We start from the raw sequence: 20,976 nt of genomic DNA, 5'->3' as shown, positions 1-20,976 counted from the left end.
TCTTATCTCATTTCATGGTTCTATACTTTGTAAGTGCTAAAACCCCCATCCCTGGCTGTGATGAAGCCTAAGTATGTGTAACAGCATTTGCTTATGTTCATCCCTTGTTTATTTTGCTTTCCCTATTTTCTACCCCAACCATCTGAAAGAGGAACATTCTTTAGCAACTTGTGCCCTGAAGCAGATCATTCTGTTACATGAAGATTAATTCTTCTATATTCACTTCCCATATAACTCTTCTTCCAAAAGCTACTGTGCCAAATGTTGGCTAGCACTTTCTGCTGCAAAAGACAGATTCTTTCTGAATAGTTTACTGTCTTATTGTTACTCTAATCTTTCAGTGATGGCTTCAACTCTGCAGGGAAGGAAACCACAATATAAAGGCAGAATGAAACTACCAGTATTTCCCTTAAGAAACTATCTGGCTTAATCCCAGTGCCAGGATATAAAGGGCAAGCCTGTTTCTTTAATCACAGCTCCAGGGCTGCTGTTTTGAAGTACAGCAAAGTAGAATACTTCTAAAAAAGAAGATCTGATGGGACTTCAAAAAGTTTCCTTCACACATAGCCTTTAAATGCCTAGTGGAAAGGTCTATTAAATGTTACTTTTAAAATTTACTAGTGAAGGACTTGAGGACCATAGAAAATTTGAATGCTTATACTAATAGATATTATATTTTAAAAATCAAACTCATTTCATTATGTATCCTAGGCATGTTAAGACCCACTTGTGTTTAATTGGAGATATGCCAATTACCGGTATATATATATAAAGCATTGCAACCTTAGCATGTTTTTCTTTGTGCCAGTGGCAAATACCTTGACAAAACCTATTTGGTTAATTTGATGTAGAGTATGTTAGTTTATTTCTTTGCAAAATGCCCGTGCAATGCATAATTATATCAATTTATATGAAAATGCATATACTACAATGAAAAAACACATATTGCCTTTTGATTTTTTTTTAAGCAAGTACACTAGTATACTGGGGGGAGTTTAATTAATATGAAACACACACAACTTACATATTTTTTTTAAAAAATAATCCCTGAACGCCTCTTCTCCCTTCCCAGCTGCTTCTAGGAGAGGCTAATTGCTCAGCTGGACTTGATTGAGGGCGGGGGAGGCTGTACTTTATAATAAAGTGCAGGATACATACACATTTTGGATAACATCTGTGAACACAGATTAAACACCTGGCACTGGAAATGCAGTGAGTGCACAGTTAATGGGAGTGTGATCACAGAAGCTGAAAACAATAGTCAGAAACATGTGCTCCCCCTTGCCTCTTCCAAGCAGCCCACCAATCCTGGTTAACTTAAATGACAATACTCCAAAATACGGAATGCTCCTTTAAGGTCAGTTTTCTAACCAGAGTCTAACATACATGGTTTAAGATCTTGGTTAGTGAACTGATATTAAACAACCATTTCCCATTTGGGAATGAACAACAATGCATCGTTCTGTTAGCAGTTTTCAGTGAGTTGAGGAAGAGGCAGCAAATGAAAATGCATGGGCCTAACCTAGAAACTTTAAAGGGTTGTGGTCTAAAAAGTTGTTGCTAGGAAATGTTGCATTCGTGGATCATTTCCCACTCAGGGAACACAAATCATGGTTACTTGTTGAATTAGTTTCCCTTGCTCCGCTGTCTCATATTCTATAAAAGAACGTTAAGTGATTTAAAAATATGTCAGGGTGGGGAATCCCCTTGAAACTTAATGTGTACACACCATACTTTAAAAGTACATTATTTCCCTCCTCAGGGAATTCTGGACACTGTAGTTTACAGAGCTACAGTTCCCAGCAACCCTTAACAAACTACATTGCCCCAAATTCTTTGAGGGAAAGGATGTGCTTTGAAGGTACAGTGGTACCTAGGGTTAAGTACTTAATTCGTTTCGGAGGTCCGTTCTTAACCTGAAACTGTTCTTAACCCGAAGCACCACTTTAGCTAATGGGGCCTCCTGCTGCTACCGTGCCGCCGGAGCACGATTTCTGTTCTCTTCCTGAAGCAAAGTTCTTAACCCGAGGTAATATTTCTGGGTTAGCGGAGTCTGTAACCTGAAGCGTATGTAACCTGAGGTACCACTGTATAGTGTGTATGGAAAGAGGAGGATAGTAGCCATGTGTGAGGGTAAGACATAGTAGTAAAACCCTTTCTCACCTTATGCACCTTGGTAAGGCCTTTCTGTGCAACCAGCATCAATACAAGCCCCAGTCCTACCACAGTAGCATAGTTTGCTTTTGTATGTAATGGATGAAATTGTCTGGTTGCTACCCCCTTTTAAAAGCCACTTAGATATGTACTGTACTCTAATAGATCAGCCATTAAAATTTTAAACTACCAACTAACAGTTTTAAAAATGCTGCTTCCTCTCCTCCACCCCCTTCCAACCCAGGTGCCGTGCCTTTAAGTGCTACCATAAATAAAAAATTAAGCAGGCTTGATTTCTGTGTTTCAGCAAAATCAGAACTTGTTGCAACATTAGTTGCTCATCCTTACTGCTGGAATTTATAGTCTTATAACACAAGATTAACAGGAGCAGTGAGGTTGTCTTAGGGGAGTAGCACATTATATCCATGATCATGGGTTTCTTGAGGAATATATGCTATACTCATTCCTTTGTTTGTGTCTCACTTGAGCACAAGCTAACCATTTTGTTTCTGGAGGGACCCAATACTGTACCAAATGAAAGCAGCACATTTATATTCCACACAGTTTGGAGGAGCTATTCCCTTAAGATCACCACACAGTAAATATGGGGAATTATATTGGAACCTCTAATCAAACACACACACTAGACTTCTTTTTTTTAATGCTGTATCAGGTATCTCATCAGAGGATGGGGAATGTGTAGTTGTGTTGTTGTTACAGGTGCCTTTGGAGTATTCCCAGTGTTTTTGGATGCTGCCCCTTAGGCCCATCAAATGAAACAGATCAATACTGTATAGCTAAATGTGATTCTTACACATGATGGAAAAAAATACTGCACATACAGCCAGAACATAAATCTACATTTTATCCATTCTGAAACGTAACGGAGGACTGGCAATATTTTATCTTGTCCACGTCCACGAAATAAATGAAAACTAACAAGTAGGTAAGTGTGCGTATCAAATGCCTCTTCTTTATGCTTAAGGGAGTCTGTCAATCATGGGCACCTGTAGAAAATTTTCAAGGAGGAGGAGCAAAGTAAAACACTGAAAGGTGGGATCAGGGTCCTTTGGGGTGGGGGAAGGTACCTGTAGATTTTTGCTTATTATCTCAGGCTCTACAGTCAATAGAAACTTACTCCTTTTAAATATCGTAACAATAGTAATGAATTCTGGCAATTATGGTTCAGCGGGGAAGTTGCCCACCCCACATACACAGAACAGCCCTGAAAGTTACGACGAGGGGCTGTTCTGCTTTTGAGATGTTCAAAAACCGTATTTCCACCCCCCCACCCCCTTGGGAGCTAAAGAGGATCGATGAGGGACAGCCACCGCTGGCCAGACTATGGGACAACAGCCTTTTACAGTAAAGGACAGCTGGCTAAGCGACCATGAGGCAGACGGCGTGGAAGCAGCGAAGAGAAGCAGCAACAGGTGGCGACGGCAAGGCGAAAACTTTTCAAGTTGCCTCAAGCGAGCAAAGGAGGGGAAAAAACCCAAGGCTCGGCAGGAAGACGGGAAAGAAGCAAGGCGTGCAGCCGTGTTACATCTGCTATAGCAAGAATGGCGAAGAGGGGTGTGAGGTACTTCCTCAAAAGGCAGCAAATCATCTACACGGATGATTTGCAGCCGCTTCCTCACTCCAGCCAGAGCAAGGTTTGCAGAAGACAAAAGTAATTTCTGAGTAAACATGCGGTAGATAAAGGCGGCCGGCGAGCCTGGGCACGGTTACTTGGGCGTCCAAGGTCCCTGAATGGACAACTGAGGACAAGACTTCTCTCCCCGCCCCCACCCGCCCGTCCGCTTTTAAAGGGCAAATGTTGTGCAGCCCTCTCTTTAAAGCCAGAGGCTAGTGCAGCTTCCAACAGCTTTACAACAAGGAGCAAAGCACAAACTCATATACGCTCCCGCCCGAGCTGTTTTCCTTCCCTCTCAAACACAGTAAAACTGTTGCCACCCGCAGATGTTCCCCCCCCTCCCCCCTATTTCTCTGGAACTCTTCTTGTTTTTCTCACTTTTCTCCCTTCCCCCTCCCTCCTTTGTATTTTTAAACCACGCGATTTCACCTTCCTCGGACCAATAGCAACTCCTGGTTTATGCCTTGGCCAATGGCAGGGGTTTCTGCGGGTTTTTCCCTCCAGCCCTACCAGCCCTCCAATCGGAGGCGCGCTCTTAATCCCACTCTCTCCACACTCCCTAACCGGTTTCAACGGGTATGAAGCGCAAGCAATCCCCTCCCCCCGCCCTCTTTTCTTCCCGCCCCCTTTCTCGACCGAACATAGCGACTTCTGCTGGCGGCGTCGCATGAGCCCTCAGCCAATCGCCAGCTCCGAAAGGCGCGGGGGCGAGGCTTGACGAGGTTCAAACCAGCCAGGCAGCCAACCGGAGAGCTGAAGGGGCGGGCCCGGCCGCGAGCTTTGCGGGTAAAGTTGCTGTGGCGGGTAGGGCTGTGGAAAACAAGAGGCTATCAAGTGCGTTGGAAACGACCCATTCGACTGCGGCGAAGGAAGGTGATCTGTGCGTTTTACTTGACCCCCCTCTCTCGACGTCGCCAACGGCCGCTGCTTCTCTTCCTCAGCTCCACCAGGCGAGGGGCTAAGTACCACAAACGTGTAATTTTTACCCCCACCCTTTCTTAGAAAAGCGGGGCTGGGGCGGCTTGAGCTCTGGGGCGCGGCTGAGAAACGGTGACTGGGCTGTTTGGGGCTGACGCGACCCGGGAGCCGTGGGGCAGGCTGAGGGGGCGAAGGCGTCGGGGGTTTTTCGGGCAGGAAAGAGTTTGCGCGAGGGGAGGAATGAATTTCTAGCCTCTCCGAGGCCCGTGAAGAAGCCTCGAAAGAGCGGTTGGTGGTGAGGCGCGGAGGAGGGGGGGGGCGAAGTAGTTTGGGCGGGAAAGTGTCGCCACAGGCCGTGGGGGGGGGCGCGAGGGGAGGAAGGCCCGGAATGCGAACCTCATTGTAAGCGGCCGCGGCCTCTTTTCCGCGTTGCTTAACTCGTTAATTTCCCCTCCCTCTTTTTTTCTCTCCCCCCCCCCCCCGCAACCCACCCAGCTTTCCCCACCGATCAGGGACCGTTGCCGCAGCCATGGGCAAAGGCGACCCGAACAAGCCCCGGGGCAAGATGTCCTCGTACGCTTATTTCGTGCAAACGTGCCGCGAGGAGCATAAGAAGAAGCACCCGGACACTTCGGTCAACTTTTCCGACTTCTCCAAGAAATGCTCCGAGAAATGGCGGGTAAGCAAGAAGCGGCTCGGCCAGGCCCAGCTAGGGCCCGCCCGCCTCGCCTGGCGTTGCTCGGCTAGGCGCCGCCTCCCAGCAAGCTCCCCCCTCCCCCTCCCAGCGGCGTTGGCGCGCGTTGCAGTTGCTCGCGCCCGCCCAAGGACTTAAAAGGCGGGAACGGAGCTGGAGTCGGGCCTGCCAGCGGGCCCGCCTGATAAACAGCTTCCCTTCCTCCTCCACCCCCTTGCCGAGCTTTTTTCGGCGGCCGCAGTTTCTAACAGTGCGAAGTTGCAGGAGCGGCTGGGTTTTGTAAGCGGGGATGGAAGGAATAGAGCAAGTTCAAAGTTTGCTAGGCTGTTAGCAGGTTTTTAAAAAGGCATGGTGAAACCCCGCCCGTAAATTTGTAAGGAGAGTTCTTTGAAATGTTGCAACAATAAAGGCTGCTGTGCATTTTTAAGCTACTTCCAAACCGCGTTTGCCAAATTGTGTCTCCTACTCCCCACGTTAAAATGCTTTTCATTACAGTACATTACAGAAAACTATTGGATGTTCTGAGTATTTCCATAATATTCTTTGAACTCCTCAGCTCTTCGGGACAAACTTGCAAATTGCCAGGATAGCTTACAAAAGCAAATTTGCTAAGGTTAAGCAGATTGAAAATGGCCACCTACTGGAATGTCTTAATGTTTGCACTTTCTTGCCCGTGCCTCCTTCACATTCTCATTAAACTACAATTAAAAGGAACTGGAATATGTTATGAGGAGGTTCACATACCAACTGTAGGTTTGGCAGTGTAGTTTTACTTAAGCCTTCCCCACTTTAAATCAGCAAGAAATATTAATAAATTTTAGATATGTGTATATTTGTTCCAGGCAGTTTCTGGGGTATTGGAAAAGGAATGTCTTCTGTATGGTCTGTGGGAGGAACAGAATATTATTTTGCCCATTCTTGGACTTGTAATAAATGCTTGTGCTCATTGGTTGTATGAGAATTCTGTAAGTCCCAACTCATTCTTACAACCATTGTTTGGCAGGAATTCATTTTTTTCCTTTCTAGTGTCTGTAGCTAAACAAAAGGCTTTAAAGCAAATCTGGAAAAATAGGAAGTAGCATAGTGGAAAAAACAAATTGGCTTGTTGGGATATGGTGCCTGCCTTATTGTTGACTTCTAGTATATTGTTGCAGTTTTTCGTAACGTATATAATATGTGGAGATGTTGCTCTCAGTATTTAGTGGATGGTTGTTGCCAAGGCTCCCAAACATTAAATATATGTGGTTTTAACATCCATTTTCCCCTCCCTACAGACAATGTCAGCAAAAGAAAAGGGCAAGTTTGAAGACATGGCAAAGGGTGACAAAGTTCGCTATGATAGGGAGATGAAAAGTTATATTCCTCCTAAAGGGGAGAAGAAGAAGAAGAAGGACCCCAACGCCCCCAAAAGACCACCGTAAGTTTATCAAAGATATGATTTTTTGGTCTGCATGTAAGTTAATTTCAAAATGAGTGGAACATTTCTATCATCCCCTTAATCTGAAATCATGCCAAGTTGTCTGACACAGTGTCCTTGTTCATCCTGTAGATCTGCTTTCTTCCTGTTTTGTTCTGAGCATCGCCCAAAGATAAAAAGCGACCACCCAGGTTTGTCTATTGGTGATACAGCAAAGAAACTAGGCGAAATGTGGTCTGAGCAAACAGCAAAAGACAAACAGCCCTTTGAGCAGAAGGCAGCAAAACTAAAGGAGAAGTATGAGAAGGTAATGTGTTCCTTTTAGTTTTCTGTTAATCATGTACATCATGGTTTTACTATTTGGGACCTTGAATTGCCAACTGAAAATTAGTGTTGATTATTTGGCAAAAGTTAATGTTGGTACAGTAATGACCTAGAAAATAGCCTGAGGGTACAGTTTCTACTGGTGAGTGTAAATGGTACTGGCTCTGAGAACACTACTAGAAGACCACCTAAGGAACAGCTCCCTTGGCGGAAAACTATGCAAAAGTAACTGGTTTCAGTAAAAAGCAAAAGTCTTCCAGTAGCATTGTTTGCTGTTTTTAAGGTTCATAGTCTTACATTATATGTTGTTGTTAAGGGACATGGCAGCAAGGATGATTGCCATGGGGAGAGTGATAGATGCTGTGAGCATGTTTTGAAAGTGTCGGGAAGCAACCCAAAGAACAAATGGGAAGAAATTCCAATTTATCTTTCTGGAGATGTGTTTTTTCAAACTAAATTTTGCATTGCTGTTGCAGGATGTTGCAGCATATCGTGCCAAGGGGAAGGGTGATGCAGGAAAGAAAGGTCCAGGTAGGCCAGCAGGCTCCAAGAAGAAAGTAGAACCTGAAGAAGATGATGATGAGGAAGAAGACGAAGAAGAGGAGGAAGATGAGGAGGAGGAGGAAGATGAAGACGAAGAGTGAAGTTATAAAGCTGCTGTAAAGATTTTGTGCTCAAAAGTCAATGATTTTGCTAAGAATGTGAAGTCGAGTGCAGCTCATTGTTAGCTTCAGTATAAAAACTGTACAGAATTGTGTATAGGTAATGTGATTGTAGGAAGACCTGTATTCTAATGTAAGTAGTAGCTGAATGCCACTACTGTTAGATTTTTAAAAGCTGATATTGTCAAATGTTCAGGCATATTTAATGGTTCTTTGGATTCAGTGACAGCTTGATTTTGAGCAGAGTTAAAAAAATGGTAGTAAAATTGGTAGTCAACCTTGTCTTGCATACTATTGCATTGTATTACTTTTTTAACAATTTTGTAATAAAATGATGTACATTATTCTTGTTACTATACTGTAGTGTTAATTTGCTTAAACAGTTGGAAATTATAGCATATGCCTGTGGTAATGTCATGAAGGGTAAGGTAACCTTAAAGCAGCCTTCTCTCAATTGGTGCGCTCAAAAGTTTTTGAGCTGCAACTCATTTTCCTTGACAGTTTACTCTTTCTGGATTTAAGGACATTTGTCCAGAACATTAATAAGGCATGAGGTTGGAGAAGGCTGACTTAGAGAAGCCATGTTAGACTTAATTCATGTTGCAACTTTTGAGACTGGAGTAATTACAAGCAACTTTCACATAAAGCAGAAGTGGGCAACCTGTGGCCCTTCATATGTTGAACAGCAATTCCCTTCCCTGACTATGCTGATGATAGTTATTCAGGAACAAGGGCAGGGCCAGAGGTTCCCCACTCCCAGTTGTACAGCATTGCAAATGTTCCTCTGCGTAACTAGGACTGTGTATCACATGCCTCTTAAAGTGGTACTCTGAAGTGGGGCTTGTAGTATGAAAAATCTTGTGTAAGTTCAGACCTAAAAAGTCTGTAGGAGAAAATTAAAATGTCAAATTTGGCCACATTAGAGATGAGTTGATTTATTGTGCAGCAATGGCATGATACAGCCATGGGTTGGTTTTGGATGTTGCTTGATTTGAGGTTAGTGTGGCACATGTAGAAGGTAAGGAATAAAAACGTAACTCCCTAAGCTTCTCCCTTCATACTACAGGCGTAATGTGGGCTAGCATTAAGTGCACCTTTTTGAAAATGCTTAGAAATATGCTGCACTGAGTTCTGTGTTCGCGGCCTCCCATTTTAAGTTACAAATATTGCTTGTGTGTCAGGTCCATAGTTGTATAAGGAAACACTTAATTCCTATAAATCAGATACATGGCCTTCCTTTTGACAAAGTTGTCCAGAAATACTGTATTGCATGATTAGTCTTCCAAAAAAATTTTTTACCAGAAGCTTTTGGGGGATGTTGGAGATTAAAACTCGCTCATTATAGCTAGGGGACCCCTCAATATAGTGCAGTACAGGAGCCATTCCTGCATTCTTGCTTGTAGACAAGCTTTTATAGGTAGTGGTGTAAAGACTACATGATTCTAGACTAGGATTGGGGAACTTCAGGCCTGGGATTTAAATGGCCTCCAGATTCCAAGTCATGCTGCTTCGTTATCTGCTCCATGCCCTCCTTGAGTGCTTCTGCATGACTGGAATCAGCCAGTGAACAGAGATCCTGAACTGCAGTATTTAGTTTGCTTGGAGACACTCTTGTGGCTGGGAAGTAACAGTTTCTGTACAAAACTCACTTTCCTCCAGCCAAACATGCAGCCCCTATAAGGTTGCCTACAAAAGGGATGGGACAGTTGAAAAGGTTTCCTGTCCCTGTGCAAGACTAGTTGGCACTGATGTTTACATCAGATCTTTTAAATGAAAAATGTAACTATTTGGCTGATTTATTGCCTTCAAGACTACTACATTAATATATTTTCATAGCTTGCTAATGATGCAAAGTTACTGGTTCATGTCTTGGAAACTTTTCCTAGTTTTAACTTAAGAATATTGTTTTGTAGTATCTAGACCTTGTATTCTGTAGGTCCTCAATACAGACCCTGGGCTGACATAGAAAACCCTACTTTTCACCTTCTTACTGCACTGACACAGTAGATACAAAGCATCCATTAAAGGTTCTGGCAGTGAATAGTGCTGGCAATATTATCTCTAGGCCTTGGGTGATGCTACTGGTATGGCTGTTTTACATGCCACTTCAAAAGTTCAATGGTGTCACGCCATAGCTATGCCATAGCATTTAAGTCATCTTCAGCATACACTCTTACATAAGATCTGCTCTGTGCACAAAGCTGTATGAGGTGGTAAGATTGAATTTGAGATTATAGGTGAAGGTGTGCCATACTTCAATGCTTTATTGAAAGTTCAGAACAAAAGAACTAGTTTCCTGCTCTGCTAGCTACTACTTGTTGAGAGTGATGTGTCAACTAGAGCACTCAAAAATGTGATCCCCACATACAATTTAAATCAGTCATTCTATTGCAGGATTTTACAACTTGCATCAAATCTTGTGCACAGCATAGCTGCTCAAGGGTATCTGATCTGACCTGCTGGACTTGCAGTGTTACTGTGTCTTCATACTTTAAATTTTGGAAGAGGAAGAGTGCATCCTAAAAGTTGGCAAGTTGCCTCATGACACTGGTATGCTTTTGAACTGCTAGGTTGGCAGAAGAATGGCATCATAAACCTTGCCACAGCCCTTAAGAGAAATCATGCTATATGCTTTTGTAGGTGAACATCTTCATTGCAGCACTTGAGCCTATAAGGTGGACCAATATGCGGTATTTATTATCTATTGCCTACAAGATAAGCAAAGCAATCCTAACCCCTGATCTGTAGTAGCATAAGGGGTTAGAAAGTGGCGGTAGTATCTCGCTGCCTAATTCTGTTGAGCTCATCTAGGCTTTGAGGCCACCACTGCACCTATCAAAGACAGAGGAGGGTAGAAGCTACTAACAATGGTATTCCCACCAGTGGAAAGCCCTGGAATGGGGCATTTTGTGTATGGAATTGGACCATTCAAGGATCCACTGGATGCTAATCTGATTCGGGTATGGCCTATCAGGACTGCTCTGCTGAAGCTGGCACACAGGAACCCAACTTTTTTATTACTTCCCAACCTGCCACACTCAGCACAAAAAGCAGACCTGCAGGTGCTGCTGTGGTTCTGGCTCTGTTTAGTTTCACTGCTCTAGCTGAGAGTAAAGATTGCTTACTTATGTTAGGGAACAAGCAAGAAAAATGAAAGGATTCTATATGTATGCACTACATACGCACACTCTCTAAAGGCATTTTGATTCAATAGGAACATGATTAGAAAAAAGTTTTTGGTGCAAATATATAATAAACCCACAAGTTAAAATTTATTTTCTTCACCTAAAAAACAAGCAACCCAGAATTAAGATATACACAAGATACCCAAGTTTCATCCCTATTAAAACTTTTGAAGATTTATACAGTCTTTACAGAAACATACAGTGTATCAAAATCTGCATAAATCAAATTTATAAAATGTGTAGAAATGCATAGTGATCAACTTACAAAGCAAGGATATGGAATCTACTTTTCAAAAAGCAGGTTACAGTAGGAAAAGTCATTAGGAGTAACAGCTTATGTTGTTTTGTAAGATTTGGAGTTTAAAAATACAGATCCATATTCACATACAGTATTGGATTTTAATGTAATTGCACACAATACCCATTTGATACACACACGCACCTGCACAATCGATGTGCAATCTTTCATTTATGCATAGTAATGTGATTAAATTAACCTCTGTCCAACAAAGAAAATGAAAATCTGTTTTCATACATACAAACAATAAAATGTACCCACACCCTTATTATCCTTTTTATTTCTTCCTCCATTTTCTAATTTAATTATTCACACCTTTCAGAGGAGGCCCAAAAGATCAACACCAAAGAAATAATTAAAGATTCCAAACTATATGTAGCAGGCCTTTGTTAAGGCCAGAGTTTTGGGTTCACTAAATGTTATAACACAACACTAAGCTACACCTAAACTAAGATTTGGCCTTGTTACTGAAGCATCTCCATTGCTCACTTTTAGGAGTTGCTTGAGTGAAGATCAAGGAGTTAATACTATGGGAATTTAATCAAATCACCGAGTTTAATTTTGAGCTAAAAATCCTGCAGAGTCACATGCATATGAACCTAGCTGATTTCAGTACAATTCAGGTGTGCATAACTGTACAGCAGGGGCCAGAAACTAATACCAAACCTCTTAGTATCTCTGCCTTTGAATTGGATTAAATATTGAAGCCAGTATCGTTTATCTCTCCCCCCGCCCCCGCCATGTTTAGGGTAATATTCAGCACAAATGTTTTAAGAAACTTTCCCTTAGTTTTTATCTTTTCAGTATCTTTATTTTCCATTTTCTGTTTATGCCATGGCGTCATTATATAATTTGGAGTCATAACACAATCCTGAAGTTTAAACATTCTAATTCTTTGGAGGAAGGAAGAGAGCCTTTGAATTCACCTTCAATTCCCATTTGCTCATTTCTAATCTATATATGGATCTTTAGCTAGTTGACAATATCCCTTTACATGCCGAGTGCTTGTAAAATAATTTTGATTTCTTTTTTTTAATCCAGTTCTTCTGAGATTCCCATTTATCACAAGGAAAGTGAATTGGATCAATTTTACTGTTCTACATTGTGCAGATGTACACATATTTCAATTTTGACATATACAGAAGTTTCGTAAGGCATGATACAGCAGGGAAGTTAGTGCCTGAATTTTTTTTAGTTGCAATTTGGAGTGCTCACTTCCACTGAATGCATCACTTAGTGCTAAATTTCAGTTTCAGCTATATACTGTAACACAGAAGATGTAAGCTGCTTCAATGCTATTTTACACAAGTGGCTCATGGATTTAAGTGCTACTAAGTATATATTAACCACAACCTTCTTTCCAAAGGTTCCAGTGAAGTTTTAGCATCACTATTTCAGGTTCCTCTCACAGTATCCCTGTTATGACTTGTGTCTCATTTTGTTGCCCTTAACCATATGAAATAAGGAGTGTTATTGTAAATTTGGCAATATCTTAAACCACAAGAGCTTTTACCAACTCACCCCTATTTTAAAAAAGGAGACACTTTGACTAACTTGTTCTATGATGATTTTTCTTCTTGTGAACTACAGAGGAAAAATTAAAGAGGCACTAAATACATTGAAAATTCACCTTTCAAAAAAGCAGCATGACTGTGAAAGAAGGCCACCCTGGCTAAAAAACCTGTGGCAGTGCTTGGTAAGATGTAAAATCAAAACAACGTACAACAGGTTGATAATCACCACGTTATAGCAAAGTCTGGTTACTCCAACCTTTTTCAAGTGTGAGTGTTTAAAAAAATAAAAACTGCCTGCAGACCCCTGAGTGTAATCCCAAAGAAGACAACAACATGCTTGGATCCAATTCCCCTGCCTGTGCGCAAGTGGATGGCACTTATGCACACATGGGAAGCTGCCAATTTGCTGCCCTTTATGCCACTCAAAAAGCCATTCCAGAAGTTCCTCTAGCCATCAGGAGGGGCTTTTGGGGTGGAGGCTGTCACCAGAAGATGGTGCAGAAAAGCACCCTTTGCATGACTGCAAACCACTTCCCGCTACTTCAGATCCAAGTTGGTGCTTTTAGCTTTGCTCCTAGTAAAAGAGAAACAAAGTCAAAAGCACATTCAGTTATTAACTAACGCACCATAAAACAAAAACATCCTAAAAACGAAACCAAAAAAGAGAGAGATGTAAACATCTATTAAAGTTTAAGGTAAGAGCAGTTTTTGTAAACATCAACTGCAAGTTGATAAATCTATCACTGTCCATCTACGTCCTTCATCTAGATCAAGAGGTTCCAGGCTCGCAGCTGTACGAAGTTAATAGTTGCAGCAGTTTTCAGGCTATCTTCAGTCCTATATGAATTAAACTTGTCATAGGTAGGTCTGGGCTTATTTTGTCTACACATTAAGGATATTGTTCATTTCCCATTTTTGTGTTGCTTTATTTGAGTCGCACTCTGAAATAAACACTTGGTGTAGAACTTCTGAACGGTCCAAACATTTTCCTGAAGGGATATGGGTAAATCTATGTAGATTCTGCAAAACAAGAAGCAAGCAAAAAGCTGTTACTTCCCAAGAACAATCTGCCAATTCTTAAAAGTTGTCCAAGTCCGACTGAAACTACCGTTCTTATCAGTTGCTATATGGTTTGCCTTGAAAATGATTAATACATTTTATTTATTTATATATGAACAAAGTTACCACAGATACCGTAATCATCTAATGCGTTCATATCTGCATTATCTGAATAATATAAAGGGTTTCAGATAATGCAGATATCAACACATTAGATGATTAGGGTATCTGTGGTAACCTTGCTCATATATAACTAAGGGTTTAAATTTCTGAGCAGGGGGTGTGAGGGGCAGAAAGGAAGGGACACAACAGTTTCTGTAAAGTGTAAAGTGAGATGAGCACTGCAACCCCAGAGTCGTCCACGACTGGACCTAATGGTCAGGGGTCCCTTTACCTTTTATTAGATGTTACAAAATGTATTTACAAGGGGAAGGTGGTGGTGGTGGGGAGAGAACATCAACATTCTCTTTTCCTGGTCACCTTTCCCCTATGCACTGTAGGCCATCAGTTACTCCAATATTCTTTCCTCCCCTGCCCCAGTCATGTCTCAGACAATATATCAGTCATTCTTACCTAATATCATTTTAATGCCCCCTCTGTATTCTACTTGAGCAATTTTTCTTCTTCTTGTGCCCCTTCGTTCTCCCCCTGCCCAGACCCTATTAACATGCTTTCCCTTACCCCCATCCTTCTATATGTTAAGGATCAAGTCTCTCTGGAAATTAAACTCATAGCTGAGACAGTGTGAATCTTGACTCCCAACCTGAGGTGAGGGTGGAAGAGCTGTTTTCATTCAGCTGGGAAGGAAATCCACCTGATCGTGCTCAGAGAGATTCTGTTCATTAATTGCTAGAGGTCAATTAAGTTCTGTACATACTCCCTGGCTAGTCTATCCCGATATATTGGTTTTCTGGTAGAAGATGAGAACGTCCCAATAAAGAGGTAAGATATATTATCTCATCTGTGCACTTAAGTTTCCATCTTTTGTGTCCTCCAATATGGCTCCTATGTTTGCAATAAAATAAAGTTTGCACTGCTGCCTGAGCAGGATACTTTTGAAAGAAAGAACTGTGCCAAAAGTATCCCCAAATCTTATTTCTCCATCATTGAAAGCAACAAAAGTAATTAAGATTCTTCAGTACACAGATCGCTCACAAGAGAAGATCAAAATTCGTATCACTGATTAGATACCTTGAAGTACTGCCACTCCTTGTATTCATTTAGATTGCAGTGTGTAATCATAACTTTGGTGCCATCAGGTCCTTTACTCAAGCACTGGTCATACTGCATGAGCTGGTTGGCTTCATTAATTCTGAACAACTAATAGGAAAAAAATATAACATTAAAAACCACTATATATTTTATACCAGTAACTGCTGAAATGCTAAAGTTATAACTGACATGTTAAAAATGATACTGCTCAGAAGCAATATTACAACTATTCAATCTACTTGTTTTTTGCTTTTTAGAAGCATACTGAAGGCAAGACACTTTTACAGACAAGCACAGTACATTGTCTGCTCAGAAGTAAGTCCCAGCATGACCTAAGGATACACAAGGTCCGTCACAATGTTCTGTCATGTGGTCATGCTTATCAGTGATTGAGGTATTGCTTACATCTGCAGGTAAGTGGGTCCAATATTGCTTTCTTGATTTGGAAACAGTAAGCTGTGCAACTGGAAGGAGCAAAAATTTGCTGAGCACCAATAGTCATAACATTTTTACTATATTTAACAAAACTAATATATAGCATGCTCTGGTCCATGGGGTCACGAGGAGTCGGACACAACTAAACAACAACATTTCTCTTGATTGTAATAAAGCCTCTTAGCGGTTTACAATATGTTTTGGATTGGTCAGACAACATGGAACTGTGAGCAAATGTTAGGGCCAAAAGGGGAAAATGGCATTGTTCATCAGAAGGCAGATTTGGACACATGTCTTCTGATCTAAACATCAGGATTCCAAACGCTGGCCTTCAATACCAGTAATGAGTTGAATGAAACACAGAGGTCAGGGCTACTGGTCTGAATCCCAACAGCACTCATCAGCTATGGTATGAAGTGATGGTAGAAGGAGAAGAAAGGAGTTGTAAGTTGCTGAAACTCCCATCATGAAAGGCTGACTATGGGGATGTATTCATGCTTAGCTGATAGAAGGCTCCCATGAGTTGGAAAGGAGAGGAAGCAATTTTCAGAAATTCTCTCTTCCCAAAGCAGCACCCTGCTAAATTGGCTCCAGAGAGTTGGAGGTCTCTCTGGAGCAGATTTAGAGAAGTGACAAGGAGGCTGCAGGGGGAAATGCTGAAAAAATGCTTTCGTTCTCATTCTGCCAATGGAAACTTTTCACTGTTAGCTGGGTGACACTGATTGGAAATAAGCTTATGCTAGACTCTCATATTTGTATACCCCTTGGGGATTTTAACATATTAAGCTGTCTAGAAATGCTTTTAAATAAAATGAATAAATGTTATGAATATAGATTTGGACTTCCCCTAGCATATATTGTTTTATCCTAAAATTTATAGTAGTCATAGTCCCTTTAGTTGTATACCACTTTTTGGGGGTAACCATTGCATTCAAAGTAGTTTAGAACAACACACAATATATACCCAAAATAAAACAACTTGGATTAGATTCAAACTTAGCCTTCCATGAACAGAAAGGTTCCTTTTCCTTCCCTCTACAGAAAGCTTTTGATCCATTTGGTGGAGGGGAGGAGGCAGAATTTTTTGGTGATTCTCCTTTCTCCCTAAAGCTGCCCCAAACTGCTCCATAGAGCCCCTAATCCCCCAAGCAGATTTTCAGAAGGTACAAGGGGCTGCAGAGGAAACGTAGAAATAAGCACAAATAGTATCTAAATTTGAGCCATCAACAATGCTTTTGTGATCTGCAACAGTTCCCTATGTAAGACAATTAAAAATAATGGTTATTATTTAATTTATATCCTGCCCTTCCTCCATAAGGAACCCAGGGTGGTTCAGTAATATGATTTATAATTTTATTGTGATAATGTAGTAGTGGACTACACACACATGACAGCTCCCAGTGCTCTCTCTCTCTCTGTGTGTGTGTAAAGTTGTGCTTCAACTAATTTAGTACTATTTTCAGCGATGGAAAATCCACAGGCAAAAAGTTTAATCTTTTGGCATTCCTTTTGGCACTCCAAAGATCTTGCTTTGAGACTACTTACTTGATTTCCTCCCATTCTGTGACATGGTCCAAGTTCCACAAAGCCCCCATTGGAATGTCCCATGCTGTCTATGCAGTAAGCAGTTTCCAAGCCTCTGATCTGAAACACATGTATAATTTATATTGTAGCTAAACATTTCAAAATAAAATTAGGAAGATACCGTATTTTTCGCACCATTGGACGCACTTTTTCCCTCCTAAAAAGCAAGGGAAAATGTGTGTGCGTCCTATGGAGCGAATGCAAGGGGGAGGCAGGCGGGAAAAGCCCCCAAGAGCCGCACACAAGCTTCGTGCGCTCTTGCGGGCTTTTCTCCAGGAGGGAGAAGGGACTGACTGGCCGCATCTGTCCGTTCTCCCTCCTCAGGGAAAAGCCCCAAAGAGCGGCGCCCTCTTTAAAGGCTGCGCGGCTCCTGCGGGCTTTTCTAGGAGGTGGGGGAATCCCCCCACCTACCAGAAAAGCCAGGAGAAGCCACGCAGCCCCTTTAAAGAGCGCACGGCTTCTGCGGGAGGTGGGGGAAGCTGCAGCAGATTCCCTCCTCCCGCGCTCCCTTTGAAGCGGCAATGTGGGAGGGGAGCAGCTTACACTTGTGTAAGCAGCTCCTCTCCCACTTTCCTCCTTCAAAGCAACTAAGGAGGAGGGAAGGAAGGGGACCATGGATCCTCCGCTGCTCACAGGGATTCCTCCGTGATTGCTTTGAATCAGGAAAGTGGGAGGGGAGCAGCTTACACTCGTGTAAGCAGCTCCTCTCCCACTTTCCTCCTTCAAAGCATCTGCGGAGGAGGGAAGGAAGGGGACCATGGATCCTCCGCTGCTCGAGGCTGCAGCAGATTCCCTCCTCTGTGATTGCTTTGAAGCGGCAATGTGGGAGGGGAGCAGCTTACACTCGTGTAAGCAGCTCCTCTCCCACTTTCCTGCTTCAAAGCAACTACGGAGGAGAGAAGGAAGGGGACCATGGATCCTCCGCTGCTCAGGAAAGTGGGAGGGGAGCAGCTTACACTCGTGTAAGCAGCTCCTTTCCCACTTTCCTCCTTCAAAGCAACTGCAGAGGAGGGAAGGAAGGGGACCATGGATCCTCCGCTGCTCGAGGCTGCAGCAGATTCCCTCCTCCCTGATTGCTTTGAAGCGGCAATGTGGGAGGGGAGTTGCTTACACTTGTGTAAGCAGCTCCTCTCCCACTTTCCTGCTTCAAAGCAACTACGGAGGAGAGAGGGAAGGGGACCATGGATCCCCCGCTGCTCAGGAAAGTGGGAGGGGAGCAGCTTACACTCGTGTAAGCAGCTCCTCTCCCACTTTCCTCCTTCAAAGCAACTGCAGAGGAGGGAAGGAAGGGGACCATGCATCCTCTGCTGCTCGAGGCTGCAGCAGATTCCCTCCTCCCTGATTGCTTTGAAGCGGCAATGTGGGAGGGGAGTTGCTTACACTTGTGTAAGCAGCTCCTCTCCCACTTTCCTCCTTCAAAGCAACTACGGAGGAGGGAACGAAGGGGACCATGCATCCTCCGCTGCTCACAGGGATTCCTCCGTGATTGCTTTGAATCAGGAAAGTGGGAGGGGAGCAGCTTAGACTTGTGTAAGCAACTCCTCTCCCACTTTCCTCCTTCAAAGCAACTACGGAGGAGGGAAGGAAGGGGACCATGCATCCTCTGCTGGCAAAGGCAGCAGATTCCCTTCTCCCGGGCTCCCTTTGAAGCAGAAAAGTGGGAGGGGAGCAGCTTACACTTGTGTAAGCAGCTCCTCTCCCACTTTCCTGCTTCAAAGTGGAGGGAATCCACTGCAGTTGTGAGCAGAGGATCCATGGCTCTGCTTCCTTCCCTCAAAGCAGGGTGCGGGGGTGCAGGGGGGAAAGAGGGCAAGAAATAGATGCCGGGCAGGAAGACACAACCACACTTTGACCACTGAAAGTCCACCCCAGCCTCCCCAGATTTCCACCGAGACGGCCATGCTAATCTCGATGGCCATAAGTCAGGCTCAGCATTATTAACTGGACTTAGATAAGCCATGGTTCCCTTTCCTACCCTCCTCTAAGGCTCAATTTAAATCAGCAAAGTGGACAGGAGCCGCCCGCTTTGCTGCTTTAAATAGTTTAGTGCAACATTTGATTCAGAATATTTTTTTCCGTATTTTCCCCCTCTAAAAACTAGGTGCGCCCTATGGTCAGGTGCGCCCTATGGTGCGAAAAATACGGTAATAACTTTGTTATGAAAAAAAGTATTATGTAGTTGTACAGAGATTTCTGAAATGACACACACAGCTCACCGAAGACCTTAGCATAATGTGCTGGAGTCAGAATACTGATAACTATTAGAAGGAAAAAAATCTGCTATACCAATGGATGTCATGGGCACCCTTTTGGTATACTATACAAAAAGGTACAGCAGAACTGGAGCTTGGGGTACATAGCTTTCCTATAAGTAAATATAGTTAGAAAGGAGAGTTCAGTGGATTTATTCCACATAAAGCTAAATCTTTCAGTTGTCTCTGCAAGGAGTTCTCCTTGTATGGCGGTACCTCTCCCCCCACTGCATTGTTACAGGAGTTTCACCCAGTCTTTGGAGCAGATTTGGGTATGGTGCAGTGTGCACACCGGGCGGGGGGCAGAGAAGGGGAGAAAATCAGCAGCGCTAGAAGCTTGCACACATGCCAGAGCAAGGAAGATGAGTTCTCCCTGCTCTGCCGAGAGAATGAGGAGATAACGAATCTTTCAAGTGAGTCAGTAGCAGATTAGCACACAGGAAGTTACGACACTGAGAAAAATAATCAAGTAGGAGCTGGATTCTGCTCTCTCTTTCCATCTTCATGCTAGCAATTTAAACAGTGTCACTTTTTTTTTTTGCATTCTTGCAAGTTTTTATATTCTCTGTGTCCACTGTTCACATTTAACCCAGTCAACTTCAAGTTAAATGTACATATGTACTAATTTATTTTTGGCCAATTCCTATATCGAAATCTGGACCGATTTCACATCAACTTATTGTTTTGTTCATAAGCCCTGGGACTTATGCAGATCTAAACTAAACAGTTTTAGAGTTTGAATGTGCTGGTTCCTTCCCTGCATATAGCCACAAAGAGATTCCTATCCCCCTTGTTCCTCCAGCACACACTAGGCCTTCCTATAATTAATTCTAGACTGGAAGAACAAGGGGAATAGGACTCTTTGTGGCTGCTGTAGCTCAGGACACCTAAAATAATGACTTGTATCAAGGAATGGATCTGCAAAAACACCATACTTACCTCTCCCCACTCCAGATTTTTAGGTGGTAAAGGATAGTGAGAAGTTATATCATAAGCTATTTCTTCCATAAACCACTTAAAACTTTTGCACTTGTGATCTTCACGAAATTTCTTCAGGTCAGATATATCACCATATGCTAGTGCTTTTGTCTCAGGACGACTAGCATAGAAGTAATCTTTGTATTCATCCCACCAGACCTCCACAACTCGGACGTAGTTCTGTGGGAAAAAATATACCGGATTCATTTTACAATAACCCAAACAAGAGTTTACCAGAGCATGGGTAATTGTGGCTAGGCTTTCTCTTTATCACTTTATGTGCACACACACTTCATTTGTGGGCAAATCTTTTGATAACACACTGTAGTTTCATTTCCCAGAACATTAAAGGAAAATTCTTATGCAGGGTTCATATTTATAGCAACTTTAATTGAACAAAATGCTGGTATTATGTGTGTGCTTTTCTATATTTAAAAAATAAAGACACCTTCAGGAATACAGGTATAATTTAAAAGCTCCCAAATTTAGTAATAAAATAAAATGTTGATCTTTTTGGTTAGGAGGTGAAGAACACTGAGCAGCCCTCAACATGGTCATCCAGTTATGAAACCATGGGATTAGTGAGTAGCTCTACAGATACACAAATGCACACACACACACGATTAACTGTGTTTTTTTAATCAAATTACATGT

At 42.6% G+C, this 20,976-nt stretch overlaps 2 protein-coding genes across 9 annotated transcripts in view; one reads left to right on the top strand and one right to left on the bottom strand.

Annotated features, from left to right (window-relative positions):
* The first annotated feature begins 4,526 nt into the window (after positions 1-4,526).
* HMGB2 (high mobility group box 2) lies at positions 4,527-8,727 on the top strand. 3 transcript variants are annotated; one of them, XM_083457620.1, is made up of 5 exons: positions 4,527-4,765; positions 5,204-5,387; positions 6,677-6,819; positions 6,952-7,126; positions 7,620-8,727. In XM_083457620.1, the coding sequence occupies exons 2-5, from the start codon at positions 5,238-5,240 to the stop codon at positions 7,785-7,787; spliced, it is 636 nt and encodes a 211-aa protein (XP_083313746.1). In that variant the 5' UTR covers positions 4,527-4,765; positions 5,204-5,237; the 3' UTR covers positions 7,788-8,727. The 3 variants fall into 3 exon arrangements, with proteins under 3 accessions (XP_083313746.1, XP_083313748.1, XP_083313747.1); XM_083457622.1 differs by having other exon boundaries at positions 4,565-4,663; XM_083457621.1 differs by having other exon boundaries at positions 4,578-4,740.
* Positions 8,728-11,053: 2,326 nt separating this feature from the next.
* GALNT7 (polypeptide N-acetylgalactosaminyltransferase 7) overlaps positions 11,054-20,976 on the bottom strand; it is a gene marked incomplete at its 5' end in the record, with an annotated part of 48,101 nt that continues 38,178 nt past the window's right edge. For 3 of the 6 annotated variants that reach the window (XR_014515136.1, XR_014515137.1, XR_014515138.1), the window contains 5 exons: positions 11,054-12,794; positions 12,833-13,822; positions 15,053-15,181; positions 17,054-17,152; positions 20,284-20,502. Coding sequence is in view for 3 of the 6 variants with exons in the window: in XM_083457336.1 (XP_083313462.1) it covers positions 13,685-13,822; positions 15,053-15,181; positions 17,054-17,152; positions 20,284-20,502 (585 nt within the window). Of the gene's footprint in view, positions 13,823-15,052; positions 15,182-17,053; positions 17,153-20,283; positions 20,503-20,976 lie in introns of all 6 variants that reach the window. The other 3 variants (XM_083457336.1, XM_083457335.1, XM_083457337.1) reach the window with 1 other exon arrangement.

The sequence above is a fragment of the Podarcis tiliguerta genome (assembly GCF_965153285.1).
Source record: "Podarcis tiliguerta genome assembly, chromosome: 9".
Classification (NCBI taxonomy): domain Eukaryota; kingdom Metazoa; phylum Chordata; class Lepidosauria; order Squamata; family Lacertidae; genus Podarcis; species Podarcis tiliguerta.
Note: the sequence above shows the minus strand (reverse complement) of the source record. Positions and strands in the feature narration are given on the sequence as shown.

Coding starts and splice junctions, on each gene's coding strand:
- HMGB2 (XM_083457620.1), top strand. CDS start 5,238: ATGGGCAAAGGCGACCCGAACAAGCCCCGGGGCAAGATGTCCTCGTAC. Junction 6,820..6,951: donor AACGCCCCCAAAAGACCACC/GTAAGTTTATCA, acceptor TTCATCCTGTAG/ATCTGCTTTCTTCCTGTTTT. Junction 7,127..7,619: donor TAAAGGAGAAGTATGAGAAG/GTAATGTGTTCC, acceptor TTGCTGTTGCAG/GATGTTGCAGCATATCGTGC.